At 36.9% G+C, this 20,471-nt stretch overlaps 1 protein-coding gene across 1 annotated transcript in view; it reads right to left on the bottom strand.

Moving 5' to 3' along the window:
- The window catches only part of CFAP46 (cilia and flagella associated protein 46), an 82,604-nt gene that overhangs the window by 35,595 nt on the left and 26,538 nt on the right, over window positions 1–20,471 (bottom strand). Inside the window, exons 18-32 of the mRNA XM_054832504.1 lie at window positions 19,777–19,989; window positions 18,304–18,517; window positions 17,822–17,968; window positions 16,964–17,071; window positions 14,969–15,150; window positions 12,855–12,986; window positions 10,611–10,776; window positions 9,227–9,232; window positions 6,734–6,812; window positions 6,487–6,625; window positions 5,788–5,971; window positions 4,613–4,772; window positions 1,140–1,330; window positions 701–829; window positions 158–325 (exon numbers count right to left, since the gene is read on the bottom strand). Coding sequence (XP_054688479.1) covers window positions 158–325; window positions 701–829; window positions 1,140–1,330; window positions 4,613–4,772; window positions 5,788–5,971; window positions 6,487–6,625; window positions 6,734–6,812; window positions 9,227–9,232; window positions 10,611–10,776; window positions 12,855–12,986; window positions 14,969–15,150; window positions 16,964–17,071; window positions 17,822–17,968; window positions 18,304–18,517; window positions 19,777–19,989 — 2,218 coding nt within the window. The remainder of the gene's footprint in view (window positions 1–157; window positions 326–700; window positions 830–1,139; window positions 1,331–4,612; window positions 4,773–5,787; window positions 5,972–6,486; window positions 6,626–6,733; window positions 6,813–9,226; window positions 9,233–10,610; window positions 10,777–12,854; window positions 12,987–14,968; window positions 15,151–16,963; window positions 17,072–17,821; window positions 17,969–18,303; window positions 18,518–19,776; window positions 19,990–20,471) is intronic.

Genomic DNA, 20,471 nt, shown 5'->3' with positions numbered 1-20,471 from the left:
GAAGCATTAACAAATACTATGACAAGGAGGGATTTCTGACACCTGTCTGAACATATTAATTACGCAGAAAGAAAAACTAAAATGCAACATAGTTCTCTGCTACTCATTTTTTCTTCCTAAATAATAAATGCTCTAGAATTTTAAGGAGTATACTTACAGGTTTTGGGAAATTATCCCAGTTAATACCGTAACTACTTGTTTTCTGTTTAAAAGTATCTCTGATTTCACTGGGACAGTTATAATGAGCCCATTCTTCCACATTTGCTGGTAAGGTATTGACTGATCCCTTCTCTTTAGGCTTCTCTTTCACAACAGAAACTTGAACCTGTAATAAAAAATGATAATCATGAGGCCAAACTAACATTCTTGTTTGTATTAAATATTCACCCAATGTATCCATTTAATATGCTGTGAAGTTTTGTCTTTTCTTTTTTTTTTTTTGACCTCTAGACTGTGGGTTTTACAAAACAGCAGCATTTTGACCAATGCAACAAACAAAAGAAAAATCATCTGCAAATTTATGACCTGTCAAGTCTATGCAATCAAGAGTGAAGGTATGATACACAGACTCACAGAGAAATTCTTCACAAGTTATGAGAGTCTTTACAGGAAAGCACCTGAACTATTTAACAAATGAGCCCAGGGAAACATCTCTTAGAAAGAGATGATTGTTTTAATTCCACAGGAAAGGGATTCTTACTTGTTCCTCTTTCTTTTTGTCCTTTTGTCCTTTTTTAGGAGTAATTATTGACTGTATCCTCTGAGGAGCTGTAAGTTGTGAAGGCTTTGATAATACTTTTGTAATAGGTCCTGATGCTGACAACGATACCTAGATAATAAAATAATTACAGTTAATAATTTTCAATAATAATGTCGTTTTCTAGTAGTAATGATTATTCACTGTAAATCACTATTCCTAAGAGAAACAATTTTCTTGTTTAATCCTTAAACCTGAGTAAATATACTAACTATATCATAAAACTGGAAATTCTAAAGATGTAGTTAAAACATCAAATGAATACCTGGCACCATAATTACACAAGATAACTTGAAATATACTGGCCACATTATAATATAATATAATATAATATAATATAATATAATATAATATAATATAATATAATCTCATACAATCTCACCTGCCAGATACGGACGATACAAGCATATGCCATCAAACAGTGCTGCTGATGATAAGGAGAATTATGACCAGAAATTAAAGCCATTAATGTCTGCGCTCTAAACAAAGCTTCCAGTTGTTTAATATTACTCAAATCTTCAAAATTAATTTGGGGCATGGTATAATTTGCTCCAATGTCTATCTTCGAATTTTCTGTAGGTGAAAATTTTGGTATAGCTTTTTTTTATGTTAAAAAACAAATAGTACACATGCTCATAGTGACAGTATTTTAAAAATGTATTCAAATGTTACAATTTCTGAATTAAAAATTAAAATATTTATGGAAAAAAACCCAGAAAAATGGAAATCCATCTACTGAAGATGTTCGTATGGTGATGCAATGCTACTTGTATCATGTTTTCAATTAATAATGTAACAGTTATGTATATTAAATGACGTAAGTCTGATACAGAAGTGAAATCCACAACAAGCGCACTTTAACTATGCTTTCTTGAAAACAGATCTGTGGGAAAGACAGTCTAACATTTATTTCAGCCACTTAGGTAGTGTGGCAGTCGAATCAAAAGTCCTCTTGATCCTGACATAGTCTTTGTCCTGGTTTCAGCTGGGACAGAGTTCATTTTCTTCCTAGTAGCTAGTATGGTGCTGTGTTTTGGATTTAGTACGAGAATAATGTTGATAACACACTGATGTTTTAGTTGTTACTAAATAATGCTTATAATAGCTCAAGGACTTTTCAGCTTCCCGTGTTCTGCCAGCGAGAAGGTGTGCAAGAAGCTGGGAGGCAGCTTAGCCAGGACAGCTGACCCAGACTGGCCAAAGGGATATTCCATGCCATATGACATCACGCTCAGTATATAAACTGAGGGAGTTGGCCCAGTGGCGTGAGCGTCTGTGATTGCTGCTTGGGATCAGGCTCGGCATCGAGAAGCAGGTAGTGAGCAACTGCATTGTGCATCACTTGCTTTGCATATTCTTTTATCGTTATTACTGTTGTTATTTTCTTTTCCTTTGCTGTCCTATTAAACTTTTTTTATTTCAACCTATGAATTTTACTTTTTTTCCCTGATTCTCTCCACCATTCCACTGCGGGGTGGGGAGGAGAGTGAGCAAGCAGCTGTGTGGTACTTGGCTGCCTGCTGGGTTAAACCACGATAGTGGTTTCTACAATGACCAATGACCACGTCCTAACTACCAGTAGCCTAGCCGACAAGAAGTGTATTTGTATTCTAGTAATTCTTCAGTAAACACTGTTGTGTTGCATAGAAATTGCAACTCTGCTTGAAATTCAGCTCAAAACCAAGTAATTCAGCTGATTTTCAGCTTGAAGCAAAGTACCATAAAGACATGATTCTCTTTCAACATCAAATTGACACCCTGCAACATAAAGCAGAGTGCAGTAACTTAACACCTATCACATAATCCAATGATTGTCACAGATGAAATTATTAAAGTAACAGGCAAATCAAATGAGTTCTGAGCATGACTAACACAGTATAAAGTTAGGGAAAGGGACAGTTCAGCAGATTAATTTTATTATTTCATAATAAAAGATACAGATGGTAAGATACGGACAGGATAGGTGGTCTGCAAGATGGGAAATTGGCTAACGGGCTGCACTCAGATGGGGTTATCAGTGTTTTTTACTCAGGCTGTCAGTCTGTCACAAGAGGGGTCCCCCAGGGATCAGTACCCACGCTGTTCAACATCTTCATAAATGATCTGGACGATGGGACTGAAAGCACCCTCATGAAGCTTGCTGATGACACCAAACTGGTTGGTGAGGTGGTCACATCAGAAGGGAGACGAAGACAGAACTGTACAAAATTTAACAAAGACAAGTGCAAGGTCCTGCACTTAGGACAACATAACCAAAGAGCCCAGTACAGACCAGGATCTGTGCAGCTGGGGAGCAGCCTTGCTGAAAGGGACCTGAGTCCTGGTGGATGACAAGCTGAACATGAGTAGCAGTACGCCAGATCATGGGCTGCATCAGCAGGGCATTACTAGCAGAGACAGAGATGTGACCATCCCACCCACTGTACTCGGTGCTTGTAACGCTGCAGCTGGAGAACTCTGTCCAGTCCTGGTCCCCACAAATCAAAAAAAGACATGGACCGACCAGAGAGGGTTCAAAAGAGGGCCATGAGGATGATCAAAGGGCTGGAGAACCTGCCTTATGAGGAAATTTAAGGTCTTTTAACGCTAGAAAAGAGAAGGCTCAGGGGGACCTCATCACAGTTTTCCAGTACTTAAAGGGCAGCTACAAAGAGGACAGAGGGTCTCTCTTCACAAGAAGCCACATGGAGGGAACAAGGGGCAACAGGTACAAGTTGCACCAGGAGAGGTTTCATCTTGATATAAGAAAGAAATTTTTTACAGTGAGAACAATGTATCAGTGGAACAGTCTCCCCAGGGATGTGGTGGAAACCCCACCACTGGAGGTTTTCAAGACACAGCTGGACAGGGTGTTAGATAATCTCATCTAGGCTCCCTTTTGCACAAAAGGTTGGACCCAGATGATCTTTTTGAGGTCCCTTCCAACCTGGGCTGTTTTATATTTTTCTTATTATATTCAGTTTCCATTAAAAGTTTTGTAAAAATTTTCTTGAAACATAGGCTGTGTAAGAAGTCCAGTAATCATAAGCAACCATATGAAACTGAGTGGGAAGATAATTAAAACACACGTACACACCTTAAATTGCCATAGGCTGTAAAAAACCCCAACAAAACCACTAACAGAAAAGTATGAACAGAATATTGCTACTGTGACTTTAATCAAATGTGTGATACTAGAGACACTGAACATTTATCTTTTTCAATGCAAACATCAGAAGTACTTGTCTGATCTCATCTATCCACACAAAGATAAGAGTAGAGTAGGTATTGATTAATCCCACACAGTACAGTATTGTTCCAGAAATCAGATACTTTATTCCCATTTAAATAATAAGTCAAAATAGGTCACTGAGTCCATATCACTGCAAAAGGACATAAAGTGAGGGGACCAAAGAATTTTTACACAGTCACATAAATACTTGAAAACATACATCCCTTTGAAAGTAATTTTTGAAAAATCAACTCAAAATTCTAGATAAAGCCAAGGAAAGAGCAATGGACATATGTTCCCAAATCTTGGCACAGAAATCATTTCCTACAGTTACATCTGGCCATCCATGAGGATGCATTGGAAACAAACTGTCTAGCACTGCCTTCTGGCAGCATCTCACAACCCAGGAACCCCTGCGTCAGACAGGAGCTGTATCTTACTGCACCAAAAGACTGAGGGTAGGTCTCCATGGCACGACACAGAATTCACAGACACGTTTAAGCTAGCCTTGAACAAATGACAGTGAATACTGGCCAAAGTATAGCCAAGCTGGTGCCATTCTTTGCGGTAACTAAGTTGTAAATTAAAAACATCCCTTGCATTTGCTGACAAATTCCTCTGAAGAATATATACCTTTTACATACCTTCTTCTTGTGAGGACTGCATAGAAAATTTCATGTGTAACAAGAGATCTACCACCCAGTCCAGAGGTTTAATAACATCGTTGAGGGGAAACTGGTTACAGTATAACCATTCAGCGAATTCCATCAGATAATCAACTTGCTGCCATTCATTTTCTTGTTTCTATAAATATAATAAAGGAACAGTTTGTTTACATTTGGTTAAACCATTGAAATGATATTCAAAAGTTCAATATAGTCTTAACAGAATCAAAAAATTGTAATTTGACAGTGAGCAGTTTGTCATCACATAATCAGAGTTATACTGAACAGAATGTAACAGAAAGCTCTACCAGTTCATTCTTTGCTTTATCAAAAGCTCTTGCAGTTGGCTACTTTTAGACATTTTTCACTGACAGGACTCAACTGAACTTTTACTGGTTACCAAGATTCAACCACACACTGTTTTCCAGGTGGAGAGCAATTTCAATGTTATAAAAAGTAATAGTCAAATTTTGTGTCACAAACAGCATGGCCAGCAGGCCTAGAGAAGCAATCATCGCCCTGTACTCAGCACTGGTGAAGTCACACTTTGAATACTATGTTCAGTTTTGGGCCTCCCACCACAAGAGACATTGAGGACTGGAGCGTGAGCAAAGAAGGGCAACGAATCTGGTGCAGGGTCTGGAGCACAAGTTCTCTGAGGAGCGGCTGAGGGACCTGGGGGTGTTGAGCCTGGAGAAGAGGAGGCTGAGGACAGACCTGGTGGCTCTCTACAGCTCCCTGACAGGAGGGTGTAGCCAGGTGGGGGTCGGTCTCTTCTCCCAAGGAACAAGCCATAGGACGAGAGGAAACGGCCTCAGGTTGTGCCAGGGGAGGTTTAGACTGGAGATGAGGGAAAATGTCTTCCCCCAAAGGGCTGTCAGTCCCTGGAACAGGCTGCCCAGGGCAGTGGTGGATCCCCATCCCTGGAGGGATTTAACAGCCGTGTAGATGTGGTGCTTGGGGACAGGGGTGAGTGGGGGGCTTGGCAATTGGAGTGGGTTAATGGTTGGACTTGATCTTAAGGGTCTTTCCCAACCAAAAGGATTCTAAGTATATGGCCTTCCTACCAGTTCAATTATGTACTTGCAATTCCATGAATCACTTGAGAAACATCATTCTATCAGCATTTGAACATATAGTAAAAACTAACAAACCTGTAAAGCAATGATTGCATTCTGAAAACAGCTTAACTGTCCAACAATACTTCTGGAGATTGTTACCAAATGACGCCACATATATGACAAATAATCTTCACTTTCATCTCTGAATCTCTGAACGTCCATCATAAAATTGCATCCCAATCTTGCCTTCACTGTAGCCATATATTTAAAAATCAGGCTAGAAAATGACAAAAAAATATTCAAATTACTTGCATCTGTACCTGTAAAGTAACCTTGTGAGCAGGATAAATATACTAGTTCATATCAGTATAGTACAGAGATGTAAAGTTCATAAACTCACATAAAAGTGCATAAATCTTTGAACTCAGATAAGACTATGTAAACAATACTCCAGATAATTTAGCTTGCATTTAATGTAAATGGGTTTAAAGGTAGGAATATTAAAGTTTCTGCTATATAGCCTATTTTCTTGGAAAAGTAAGATACTACTTATATACAAGTTTTAAAAAAATGAAATTTACAAATATTATGAACAGATTAATGATAAAAGCACTGCCAATGTATGTCTTTTTTAATCAAAAAGACACAACAGTGTTTTCTGTTATAAGAACTGACAGACTGAAAAAAAATAATCAAAATATTTTCCCAATACAAAATAAAAAAATACTCAGAGTTTCATACTTCTCAAGAATCAGGATGCTTATTTTAATAAAAATAAGTCAACCAACTTACAGTCTGTGTCTTGTCTGAGGCAAAACTTTAATAGCTTCATCCAGGACTTTTAGTGCTGCTTCCCAGTCAGCTCTGTCAGCATATATGTGGAATAATAACCCATACAAGGAGGTTCTTAATGTCAGATCTTCCTCAGCACCTTTGAAGTATATTCAAATTATTTATTAGTATACTGCAGAGTTAGAATAATGACCTTACAAAATACTGGGGGTTTTTTATTACTAGATCAAAAGAAGGAATAACATGCCTGGGAGAAAGCATCCAACTGATAACTCAATACTTTGAAAATCCTTTGTAAACCACTGATGCAAAGGCACCGTATCTTTCTTCAAAAAAACACACAAAAAAAAAAAAAAAGAAAAAGAAAAGAAAAAAAAAGAAAAAGAAGAAAAAAAAAAAAGCACTTTATCTTTCGGTTAATTGTATTTCTGTTTCATTTATAAACCCATTAATACAATTAATACGAACTATTAACCTGTTACTTAAATAGCTATTTATGCAGGAGATGAAACCCACAGCCATTTCTCCAGAATGAGTTCTATAATACAAAACCAACCCAGCAATAACCAGACTAATAGTCAATCAGTTACACTGATTAAATAACATGAAATCTTGAAGTACTCTGTCAGAGAATCACAGAATAGTTGAGGTTGCAGGGACCCTCTGGAGCTCTCTAGTTTACACCCCTGCTCAAAGCAGGCCGAAATACAGCAGGTCACTCCGGGCCTTGTTCAGTCACCTTGTGAGCACTCCAAGCAGAGACTCTGCAACCTCTCCGGTCAAAAACGAGTAACAGCTTATTTTTTCAGACTATTTTCAGATAATTTTTAAAAGATGAGTTAATGTTTCATCCCATTTTGCTTAGCTGGCTTTACCTGTAAAAATTGGACCATCACAATACTCACCCAAAGGTCAGAGACATGGTAACTGTTTCCCTCCCCTGTACAGCACTGTTTTGCAACTTCAAAGATAAATTCACTATCTTGTTTCACAAATAGATCAATATACAGTTCTACTGATATACTGACCATTGAATACATAAAGGACTACGCTAATCAATTACATGAGCCGCAGCTACAACTTTTGGGTAATCATTACATTAATCATAATCCTCAAAGGTTTATCAGATTTGGCCCAATTGGCATTTACTTCCATGAAGGCACAAGGTCTGACTAATACAACGGAGTGACTGCATCAGTGGGCAAGGGAAGAGCTATAGATGTCGTCTACCTGGAGTTCTGTAAGACCTTTGATATGGTCTGTCCCCCACAACCTTCTTGCGTAAGAAGTGGCTGGATGGCCGCATCCAAAGCATCGCAGTCAATGGCTCAATGTTCAAGTGGAAACCATTCATGAGTGGCATCCCTCAAGGGTCCATACTGGGACCAATACTGTTTAATATCTTCATCAGTGACATAGCCAATGGGATTGGTGGACACTCAGCAAATTTGCTGATGACACCAAGCTGAGTGGTGCAGTTGATTTGAAAGAGGGAAGAGATGTCATCCAGAGGGACCCTGACAGGCTTGAGGAGTGGGCTTATGCGAACCTCGTGAAGTTCAACAAGGCCAAGCGCAAGGTCCTGCACATAGGTTGGGGCAATCCCCAATATCAGTGCAGACTAGGGGATGAACTGAGAGCAGCCCTGTGGTAAAGGACTTAGGGATACTGGTGGATGAAAAACTGGACATGACCTGGCAATGTGCGCTTGCAGCCCAGAAAGCAAATCGTATCCTGGGCTGCATCAAAAGCAGCATAGCCAGCAGGTTGAGGGAGGTGATCCTCCCCCTCTACTCTGCTCTCACAAGACTCCTCCTGCAGTACTGTGTCCAGTTTTGGGGTCCCCAGTACAAGACAGACATGGACCTGCTACAGTGAGTCCAGAGGAGGCCATGAAAATAGTCAGAGGGCTGGAGCACCTCTCCTATGAAGAAAGGCTGAAAGAGTTGAGGTTGTTCAGCCTGGAGAAGAGAAGGCTCTGAGGAAATGTTATTGCAGCCTTTCAATATAGAAGGTGTCTTGCAAGAAAGGTGGAGAAAGACTTTTTACAAAGGCCTGTAGTGACAGGACAAGAGGCAACTGTTTTAAACTGAAAGAGGGTAGGTTTAGACTGGACATAAGGAGGGGACTTTTTACAATGATGGTGGCGAGACACTGGAACTTGCCCAGAGAAGTTGTGGATGCCCCATCATTGGGAGTGTTCAAAATCAGGTTAGACGGGGCTTTGAGCAACCTGATCTCATGAAAGATGCCCTTGCCCATGGCAGGGGGGTTGGACTAAATATCTTTAAAAGGTCCCTTCCAACCCAAACCACTCTATGATTTTACGATTCTGTGGAAGTATCATGAAGGTAAAGGATAGCTTCAATGTTGACCACAGCAAATTGAGGAATAAACAATCTGTAATCTTGATTCAAGAAAGTTAGTAATAGCAGTGGCAAAGCTTTTGTAGTACTTGCTTCTACTTTTTTTTTTTTTTTTTTTTTACCCATTTGTAGTTTTCAGGGTGGTACATATCTCAAGTAAATGAACCATTGCCTTGCTGAAATAAACTAAAAGTTATCTTCTGGTATATGCTTCTCCAGATGTGATGGCATTTAAAAATTGCTTAGAGTTATGCTGCTCAAGGATCACAAGAGACCAGTTCCTGCCTCTTACAGTGGTTACTTCAGTATATAAAAAAATAATTCAGTAACTCCAGAAATAATAAAATATAGAATGCTCTGTTGGTAGGAAATACTTTTTTCTAATTAATATCAGAAATTACTATATAGTCTAACTCATAAGAATTACTAACATTTTCAGACATTAAAAGTCTATGTAACTATAACTGTATACTTTCATTATCTACATTAATGTCTTGCTTTTTAATACAGCTTATTAAGGGTTCACTCTGAAAATACACTGTGGTAGTGAGCTAACTATACATACATAATGAAGTATTACTTTTTGTTAGTTTTAAATATATCATCTCAGCAAAAAACTAAACCTTTAGAACCGTGCCTGTGGGCAAGTACTGTTATATATCCAAACACTGTCAAAGTTCCATTAGTTTATAATCTTCACTGTGCTTCCAAGAACACTGCACTCATCACAGAATCAAGCAGACTAGTCACCACCTCTGATTACTTGTGATTTATACATGGCTTTAGGAGAAATCAGAATTAAGATTTCTATTTTTGTACTACACTGCTTGATGACCTCAGATGCAGACCCACATTGGCACCATGGAGCTTGAATACAAGAGTTATTAATAAACCCTTCAAGCTCTAATTGAAATTGTGCCCATGAAAATGCACAGGAAAACTCACATCAGAATAACTGACATGCAAATCAAATCTAGACAGAGAAATGGATCAGCTCTGGGGAATTTTGAAGTAAGAAAAGTTGTAAATGTGTAGGGAGGTTTCAGTGTGCAGAAGAAATTTCATATGGCAGGATGTGTTATATGATATGCATCACCTACGTATTGTTTCCTATGGACGACTTCTTCAGTTTACACATGCTGTTCATAATCAACCAGTATTTAGTTTTATCACTGACTCCCAGCACAGTTTGAATTATAACTCCTTCCTACTGCTAAAGTGCTAAATAGTCTGTTAAAAACCTGAAAATATGCAAAGTAAAAATTCCTTTTTGCAGGAAGAAGAGAAATTTGAATCTGCAGATGTGGGGAACTTTAATTTAGTCACATTTTTTTTCCTGAGTTTGTGTTTTAAGGTCTATTATCGTACTCCTGGAAGTGGCAGGTTTTTTTCTGGATATTCTTTTCAATATTTTCTAAATATCCCCTTTTGTAAGCTTCACAAAGTGAAATGCTACAGCCCTTCAGATAGCAAATTATATTGAAGAAAACTGTTACAAGTCTGACAGTTGACTAAAACCAGAACCACCACCAAATGGAAAAAAGGAGTATGTGATTCCCTGTATGTATGAATGAGTGTTATGTGAAAGCAGGTAAGAAACAATGTATGTGTTTATGACAAATAAGTCCCTTTCCCCTCTTAGAAAAGGTATCTTGAAGTATGCACCCAGAGCTTCAGAGCAAACCAAAATTTTTCTTTATCATCAGTACCAACCACTAAACACAAGCACAATTAACAATACCTATTAGATATTCTTACCTGTTTATTTTTAGATTCTGCTTTAATTATATTCTGAAGAATTATTTCAGTAGGTTCTTTAAACTGCTCTCTGTCACGTGGAGAACTTAGCAAAGGTAAACACGTATTCCAAAAGTGTCTAGCTGCAAACATTACAAGGGAATAATTTCTGGCTTCACCTGCATACCTGAAGAAAGTGAAGTACAGCTTAATGAAGGAAAACAATCACACTCTAGCCAAAATACAGGATTTTACTTCGAGAAACATCTAGGTTTACCTGATCTAGGCACCACCTATATAATATCAGCAATGAGGGGTTAGCACAAGCTTCATACAAAAGATATTTTGCATTTTTATATACAAAACACCTTCACAAATTCAGCAGAAGTAGCAATAAACAAATACCATATTGATGGTTTTACTGTATTACTGTGAAATCTTAGCTCAAGAGCTTTCATTAAAAAATAGTAGAAATCTACTCAAGATGTCCTCATTGGAATAATCTACTTCTTTCGGCTTCCTATTATGTTATTTTCTCATTCTTAAAACATTACAAAATAGAACAAAACAATTATTAAAATGTTATGGATTTTGCATAGTACAGTACCACTGTAACATAAGAATATACCCCAAACGCCTCTAGCTGCATTCAAGTTGTTTTGAGCACATTCCATGCAAATGTTACTTTGTATGAATAAAATTTAATAATACTCCAGATTGTGATACAACACAGTACTCATATAAGTGAGCAAAAGCTTTAGAATGTAGCTAAAAGTTATGGATTGGTATTAAACAATCACCCATTGAAAAGTTTTACTATTTTAAAAAAAGTAAGTTTGGAGTCTGGCGACCTTTTCCATTTTCTCCCATAGTTTCATGATTATTAGAGTCCATATGCTCACAAACCTTATGTCTTAACACTAGGCTTATTAAGGCCTAGATTTGCTCACTACTTTCTGTCTCCCTTTTGGAATGTGTGGAGTTACATATATATGCTCAGTCCTTCCTGAAAAAGCGCTTGTCATACCACGCAAATTTAAAATAATACAAATTCACCTGCAACATGACATCACCTTAGAGTTCTGTTACACTGGCTAGTCTAACTTCATTCATCAGTCTTTTTAATGACCAATGGAAGGAAAAAAGTATTACGTTAACAACCTCACATCAGCCGTCACATGTTCATCTTCTAAGAGTTCTAATTGCCTACTTTTGCTCATTAATTTATTTCTTCCAAACACCAAAGAATTCATACCAAAGTCATGCATCATCCATGTATATCACCTTCTCCCGCTTATTCATTATTTAAAGCAATCTTTCCACTTTGGGTTCATGACATACAGTTCACAATATTAATATGATGCTCTGCCACAGTAGAAGCTGAGGATTAACTGGCTGAGGAGTAGCTCTGCTGAAAAGGACGTGGGGGTCTTTGTGGACAGCAAGCTGAAAACCAGCCAGCAGCATGCTCTGGCAACAACAGTCAGCAGCATCCTGGGCTGTATTAATTCCCTCGATCTGTTGTCTGTTCCTGTTGATTATCACCCTCTAGTCAGCACTCTTTAGACCACATCTAGACTACTGCATCCAGTTCTAGGCCACCCAACACACGTCAGACATGCACAAACTGAAACGAGCTTAGTGGAAGGCCACCAAGATGATTCAGGGACTGGAGCACTTGCCTTGAGAGGAGAGGCTGAGAGTACAGGGCTAATTCAGCATGAAGAGCTGGCATTGGGGGACCTAACGAGGAGAAGTTTCTTAATAACCTAACAAAGTTACTGAGAAGCAGCAGCAGTCAGGCTCTTCATAGTAGATGGGAGGACAAGTGAGAATGGGCACCAGTTGAAATAAGAAAGGTTCATAGTGGATATAAGCAGAAACTTTTCCTCCACGAGTACAGTCATGGAGTGGAGCAGGTTACTCACAGGTTGTGCAGTCTCCATTCCTGAAGGTTTTCAAGACCAGACTGGATAAAGCCCTGGGCTGGACCTGCTTGGAGCAGGAGTTTGGACTAGAGCCTTTCTGAGGCCCCTTCCAACCAGATTTTCCTGTGATCCTATGACATTACAAGATCAGCTATGTGGAAGACACGGTACTTGATAAATTTACTAAACTGTAAAAATCTGTCAAATCCTTTGTTAAGCATTTTAACTGACAACTATTTGGATTTTTATCAGTCTTGAGAGATAATATGTTGATCCTAAAATCCATAAATCAAATTTTAGGTCTGTTTTATATTAGTCATCTCAAAATAAAACATACCTGGCACTCTGAACAAAGGCTTTTGATGCTGCTACACGCACATGTTTTCTTCCAGACAAATTTTCCATTATAGTCCTTCCTTGTATACAGGCAGTAGTGCTTAACATTTCTTGTCTCACTCTGTTACCAGGCCTGAATAAAGGCAAATAATTCAAGAAGTGCTAGTCTTACAGTCTAAGAACACAGCAGTTCCTATTAATAATGCTTTCAGGTTGTTGCTAAATAGACGTCCCTAGCTTTGGAAGTTGCAAATGCTTCTACTGGCTTTTCTTTTAAAATCAGAAAATATTTCAAAAACCGGACATTTTGTGAAAAGGCATTAGAAATAAAATACCTTTTTCACAGTTCTAAAATAACTGTGAAATCAGGTAAAAAAAATATTATCTACATTTAGCAAGGGGGGAAAATAGATCTGGGGTTTTCTCCCCATTATTCACTATTGTACATCAAACAAATTATTAGTCCAAAGTGAAACTTACATAGCAAGCAATTAAAAACAGAAAAAATTAAGACAATTTTTGATACTTTCTTTTGGAATTGGTCACACTTATGTCTGGTAAAGTATGCACAGGGCTCTGGAAAAATTGATTCGGATCATATTCCATGATGTTTAAAAGAAAAGAATGTAATGTCAGTCCCAGCAGCTAATCAGTTAAAAATAAGTAAGTAAATAAATCTGGTATCTTTGGCTAATAGTGATTTTGTAAGAAAAGAATAATACATTTTGCACAATTTTTTTTTTTAATCTTAGTTACAATATGCAACCAGATACAGAAAGGCAGACATTCTAGTTGGCCTAGTTCCTACCCTGTGGTGAGAACTATCATACAGTTATGATTTGTGTCCACAAGAGGACACTAGTGTTCTACAGTACAAGTTAACCACAAGAAGAAGTTAAAAATACTTAACCCTTCTTTGTCCTGAAGCTGTGTTTTACCATAAGACAACTAAGTTTCCCAATGCTGTTTCCATTTCTCCGGATACAGCATTGACAATCCATGACTACATTTCTTTGTCAAAGAATCAAACGTTTTCTCATTCACTAGTTTGCAAATTGCTAGATATGCAGCAAGTATTTTCTCAATTTCTATAATGTTCTGAAACTATATATTTCATATTAAGATATCTTATTTGGTTTTACATGTTTTTTCTCCATGTAGCAAACAACCATTCATCTCAAAGAGCAGAAAATTTTTTTTGAAAGAGAAATTACTTCTCAGAGAGAAAAAAAATGAACAATAAATTATATTCAAAGTGTTTCATATGTTTACCTCAAACTTCCCACATTACAACAAATTGTTACTGAATGGAGTTGATTCCTTTTGATAAAATTACATTCTGTTTTTGGAGGAAATTATATAGAAAAATAGAAGGATCGAAGGGTATCACCATTTTATAATAAAGGACTTCACCAACAGATCCGTTTATATATGAAACCTCTTTTTTTTTCTTCCTTGTTTCTTTTGAGATCAAAGTTTTAAATTATCAGTTAAGTAAGACACTGGGCTTTTAAAGAAATGAGTCACATTCCTATTGCACCCATATCCATAGGTGGCAATAAGGACCATAAAGACTGCCTGACACCAGAGCCTGGAATACAGTAGCTGCTATCGCCCACTGTCACTCACATCTCCACCTTGTTCCATGAACTGTGTAGACCCTTTGTGTATTACAGCCAGCTCAGCATCAGCAAACGAGCTAGAATAAGCTACTTTCTGCTTGGAAATCATAAAAGTGTGAAAAGACCATGATTACAGAGACCATTTCAGAAAAGCAATGCTCAAATGCACGTCTACATGACCGGTTGAGTCACTTGGATAATAAAATTCATATATCTTCTTGAACTGGGTCCAGCCCCAATCTGGGTCTCACACTGCCTTTTACTCAGGCTACACTGCAGAGTTAAAACATCACCTGCAGTACTTAAGTAACTGGTAATGACAGAATCAGCAGAAGTAGGAAAATTTTGCTTTCACCTCTAACTGTACAGTTTCTTTGTAAAAAAAGATTGATTCACTTTTGATTATGTGATCTGATGCATTTAACTGATATACTCTTTCTTCAAAACTTAGTTCAAGTATACCACAGTATCGTGCAAAATTCCACGTACTTACATTTCGTATTCCTTAGTATCTCTATTGTGGATAAACTTCTCATCCCATTGCAAGATTCTTTTGGAACAAGTCATCGCTATTTCAAAGTCATGTGATACATATGCAAAATATGTAAGTCGTGTCAGTGTCTGCAATTCCACTAAGGAATCTGACCAACTGCATTCTAAAGCCAATTTCACTAACTGGGGGGGGGTAGAAAAAAAGAGAGGAAAAAAGAGAGGAAAAAAAGAGAGTTTAAATCTCATGTTTTTATCATGCTCTTTTCTATAGCACTTACACGCTTACAACTGGCCTTCCATACAACCCACCTGGACATGGAACAAGTACATGATAAAACTATACAGAAAACTAAAGAGTTACAAGAACAATTAAAATATACAATAGAGAAGCATCGTTCACCCTTAAGTATCATAATAGCGTACGTAAATCCAGCTGTAAGCATGCATGCCTTTTGACCAGCAGTATCTGCCAGGACTCATTATATGTCTTTGGTCCTCTTCCGAAAATCAGTGGAACAGGACTTCCAAAATTCAGAGCCCATTTTAGTTAAGCCAAATGTAAGAACGGGAGATAGAACTGGTTTTACAACAACAGTGTTTCATATATAGTTTCATTACAGGATCTAAACATCTTCCTTGCTTTTGCATGTGTCAGTCAGAAAGTTATATCTTTTTAAGATAATGGGAGACAGATAGATGTATATATACACACACATAAGTATAATGAATTGGTCAAAATGAGGATACTACAATAGTGCTCTCCAAAACTAAGTCACTGTAGTAATAGCTACAGCTAACTCATAATATTTGGCATAAATCTGTAGAGCAACTAGAATTAGATACCTATATATTTACAGTGACCCAGATCCTAGTCTTTAGAAAGAAGAAGATTTCTATAAAAGTGTTAGACAATATCACCAGATTCCTAGCTAAATGGGGAAATACATCTTAGTTCTTTAAGAAAGCTCCTTACAAGAGGTAGAAATTATAAATGTGGTAATCAAACAGGTAAGACTACAACTCACTGTTTTGAAAATACAAGGTATAAACCTTTCTACACCACCTTTATTCCTCTTGAATAGCCTGGTAACCAACAGGATCTCAGGAAAAGTGTGGCACTATTCAGCATGAGTTATAATAGAAGACTGATCAAAAGCAAGCACTTGAAGGAACTATTCCTCATGTAAGACTCATCAAAAAGCCATTCGTTAAATAGCAACAAATGGTAGTTGTGTACTACCTTGCAGCTGCCAAAAGTAAATTCACTATAACATGAAGTTTTCTGTTGAAATTCTTAACACTTCCAATACAAACCCTAAAATACACCTCTCTACAGCTCCCTGACAGGAGGGTGTAGCCAGGTGGGGGTCGGTCTCTTCTCCCAAGGAACAAGCCATAGGACGAGAGGAAACGGCCTCAGGTTGTGCCAGGGGAGGTTTAGACTGGAGATGAGGGAAAATGTCTTCCCCCAAAGGGCTGTCAGTCCCTGAACAGGCTGCCCAGGGCAGTGGTGGAGTCCCCGTCCCTGGGGGGATTTAACAGCCGTGTAGATGTGGTGCTTGGGGACAGGGGTGAGTGGGGGGCTGGGCAGTGCTGGGGTGACGGTTGGACTTGGTGATCATAAAGGTCTTTTACAGCCTGAATGATTCTACCATTCTATAAAGTTTTCTCTTCTCCACAAAATTGAAAGGCCAGTAGCATGGTTCTGTACAGAATTCATATGAACCCTTTATACTCATCCGATGGGTATGGAAATAATTTGTTAGAGCAACATGGGAATAATTCTAATACTGGTATTCTACTGCTGTTTTCTGGATAAATGAAAATATTCAGTCACAAAAATTTTCTACTTGTTATAACTATTCAATCTCTTGGAAAGTTTTAAAGGAAATAATGATACAATAAAAGTTTCAAAATTAATTTTGCCTCCATCCAAAACTGAAATCACATTTATACTATGCAATTACTTAAATTTTGAGAGCATGCAACTAAATACCTGAGATAAGCTAGGAACAGCGAAATCCATGAGACCCAAGCCATTACATGAGTACATTTCTAGACCAACAAGAATTCTTGCCATAGGATTTTGTACGTCATCATTATTCTAAGCAGAAATAAAAAATTCACATTAACAGATTTTTTTTTTGCAAGTAAACATTATTAAGGACATTAATTGAGATGACAAGGTAATAACAACTACATTTGAAAACCTCAATTTGGATTAAGCAAGTATTCATCTCCTTATTGTGTCCCTAAAATGAGGGATTTTATGTATTTATTTATTTTTAATTAACATTGTGAACACTAAACTACAACAGTTTCAACATTAAAAAACATAGCAACAATACAATGAATATAAATTCTATATATCACTAAGGGATTCTGGTTTTATAGATATAATAAAATAAAAAGATAGGAATAAAATATTAATTTCCAACTTACTAAGTCCATTTTCCATATATAAAGAGACTATATTAAATGTTGATATAAATATAGCTGATTTTTCTTAACATTTTTAATGTAGCCATTTTATTATTTTAAATGTATTAATTCAAACCCAACTCTGTTATACAGTCATTGTATGACAAACATCACCATAATTATTGTTGGGAGCCAAAAACAGAAGGTAGAGTTAAGAAATATAGACTCACTGCTATGCCCAATGTGAAAAATTTGCTATATTCCATAAAGATTTACGGGAACTACAGTAAAAATTTATTTTCACATTGTATTCAAATATATAGAAGAAAATACACCTTGATAACTTCAGTCCTTATTAAATGAATTTATGAATTTAATTTTAATTTTTCAAATAAAAGTTTCAACATTATGTAGGATTTCAGAAAAATAATACCTCCTCAGTCCCAAGTTTATATCCAATCTGCTGCTGAATTAACTGTTTTGCTTTCACCCACGTAGCGATGACCTGTTGTTGTGCAGCAATAGGTACTGTTTCGTTAGGCATGGTTCCAGTTGTCACATTTAGGGCAAATTCGCAAATCTAAACACCAAGAAAAAAAAAAAAAAGACCGAAACACAAGAGAAATGTGGAAAGCTCTTTGTATGGAACATGCCATCCATTAGTTTTTTTTAAATTATTGCATCTCTAAGCCTAACAACATCTCCATGAAGTCAACCCATACAGCAAATAGAAGTTACAGTCCTCAGCCCCAGTCGGTAACGAACTTCAATGTGCATTTGCAGAAGATCTGTGGTGGCAGGAACTGTAAAAGATGGTAGCTTATTTATTGCAAAAATTTCTACAATTCAGTTTATATGAACTGTAATATATGAGAGCAGACCAAAAAAGACTACAAAAAAATGAGGACCTTGTACCTCTAAGGCAGCTTTGATATCGGGGAGCCCTCTGGGATCTACTGAAACAGACTGGACAACATTTGCTTTTTCATGTTTCTTTGCTGCAGCTTTTCTGCTGCTGTCTGTTGCTGCATCTTTATTTTTCTTCTCAGCAAGCTTTGGCTTTGGAATCCAACAAAGAATTAAGCCCCGAGCCAAAGCATTACATAACATCAATAAAATCACAGTACTTCTGTAGAAGAAAACAAAAATCGGAAGTGAATACTGCAACAGATATAAGAGGAAAGTAATAAAGTTTACTACTGTCAAGTAAATGAACAAAAAACCACAATCAACTTCCACAATTTACATCATATTTTTTCAGCTCTTTCTATAATTAAAGCTTCTATTTCCTCACAGGAAAAAAAATCATATTTATGTCAGACAAACATATGTAAAATATAATATTTTTTATTAGTGGGCTGCTATGCATAAAATGAATAACTATTTATTTCCTAAAAAAAATAACCTAAGCCAAACCCCTCACATAAAACCATTTATTTATTACACTGTATTACTCTTCATGCAAATCAACTGCTGAGCTGGAATTACCTTTTTTTTTTTTTTTTTTTTAAGAAAATACAAATGTAATAAACTGAATTATGACTCAGATTATTGCTGATGTGTGCTAATATAATTATCAGAATTAATAAGCAGGTATTGGCAGTCTTCATCTCTGTACAAAATGCACTTTAGACTTTGCTCTCCAATACTGTTAAAAGTGCTGCCTTTGCTGCTGGTCCCAACAGTTTGTCTAGTGCTGAGGTCACTGTCAACAATGTGCTAAAATTTCTAGGATTTTGTCCCACAGTCAGATTTTGACTTGAGCACCTCCTCTGTCATAGTCAATCATTCCCCCATTGCATTTACTACAGAACAGGATTTCTCTAAACCACTGTGAAATACACAGTCCCATTTTCGTGGTCTATTAATGTGCACCATTCCTTTATTTTCCTTTTTATTCTTTTCTTTTATATTTCAAAACCTGCAGTAGCTAACTTACTCTGATTAGAAATATTTACAATGAACTGTAATTACAATATAATTCAACTTCAGAGCAACTGACTGCAAGCAAACACATTCCAAGCTGTCCTGCAAACTCAAAGCCTAAGAAAAATCTTCCTGGTTCTTTCTGACTAGCTTAACAGAATGCTATTTCACAGGCACATGTTGCTATTCCACAATGAAGAGAAATTAATATTGCTTAGTCTAAAGTTATTATGGCTTATAGTGAATAGTAACAAGGAACAAATAGAAAGGATTAAAAAGTCATTTTCACACCACAGAATTAAATTTATCTTCTGAACTACTCTGTATATACCAAAGTCCTTCTACTACTAATAAAAGCCAGAAATAAGTCTTTCACAGCACAATGCGATTTACAACGTTTGTAAAAATATTTTTCCATTTTAGAAAAACAGAGCATGTTCATAACCAAACATCTAAATTTACCCATTGTGCCCAACAGTCTTGATGGCTCCAAGAAGAGTCTGCAGACACTCAATAATTTCCCTCTGTCTTCCTGAAGAGATAAGATGTCTATTGTAGTTTAAGATATACACCACAGCATTGTGAACAATCCAGGCTTCATTCAATTCTTCTCCTATTTCGGCTGCACGTTGGAAGTTTTCCATAGCATACTGAGATAAGTAGTCTATCCATAAACTATAAAATTAGCATAAAGAAGCTGTTATTCCAAAACCTCAACACTAAAAGGAATAATATCATAAGGTCAAATATGCAGTAGCACATCTCAAACAACAACAAAAACAAATTTTTAATTACTTTTCAGTTGCATTTATTAAGTCTTCATCCATTAACTTACATTTTACTTTGATAAGAAGATGACACAGGAAAGGAATTAACATAATTAATATAGTATCATATAGTTTTGACATAAAATGAGTAGTCTCTGACAATCAAATGCTATTAGCTTAAAAAATAGTGGCTATAGTTCATGCTTCATCCACGTTTTTTTTAAAATGTGCGTGTGAATCCACACATCAGTGCTAGAAATCATTAAATACCCATGACAGGGCTCTACTTGCATACAGATACAAGTAAGGCATTCCACTCAAGTGTTAAGGAGGCATCTTTTTCACTTAACAACTTAATGTGTTCTCGCACTCAAAGATATCTCCAGATGT

Source organism: Grus americana, chromosome 7 (assembly GCF_028858705.1).
Source record: "Grus americana isolate bGruAme1 chromosome 7, bGruAme1.mat, whole genome shotgun sequence".
Taxonomy (NCBI): domain Eukaryota; kingdom Metazoa; phylum Chordata; class Aves; order Gruiformes; family Gruidae; genus Grus; species Grus americana.
This window is presented reverse-complemented; position numbering and strand designations above follow the sequence as displayed.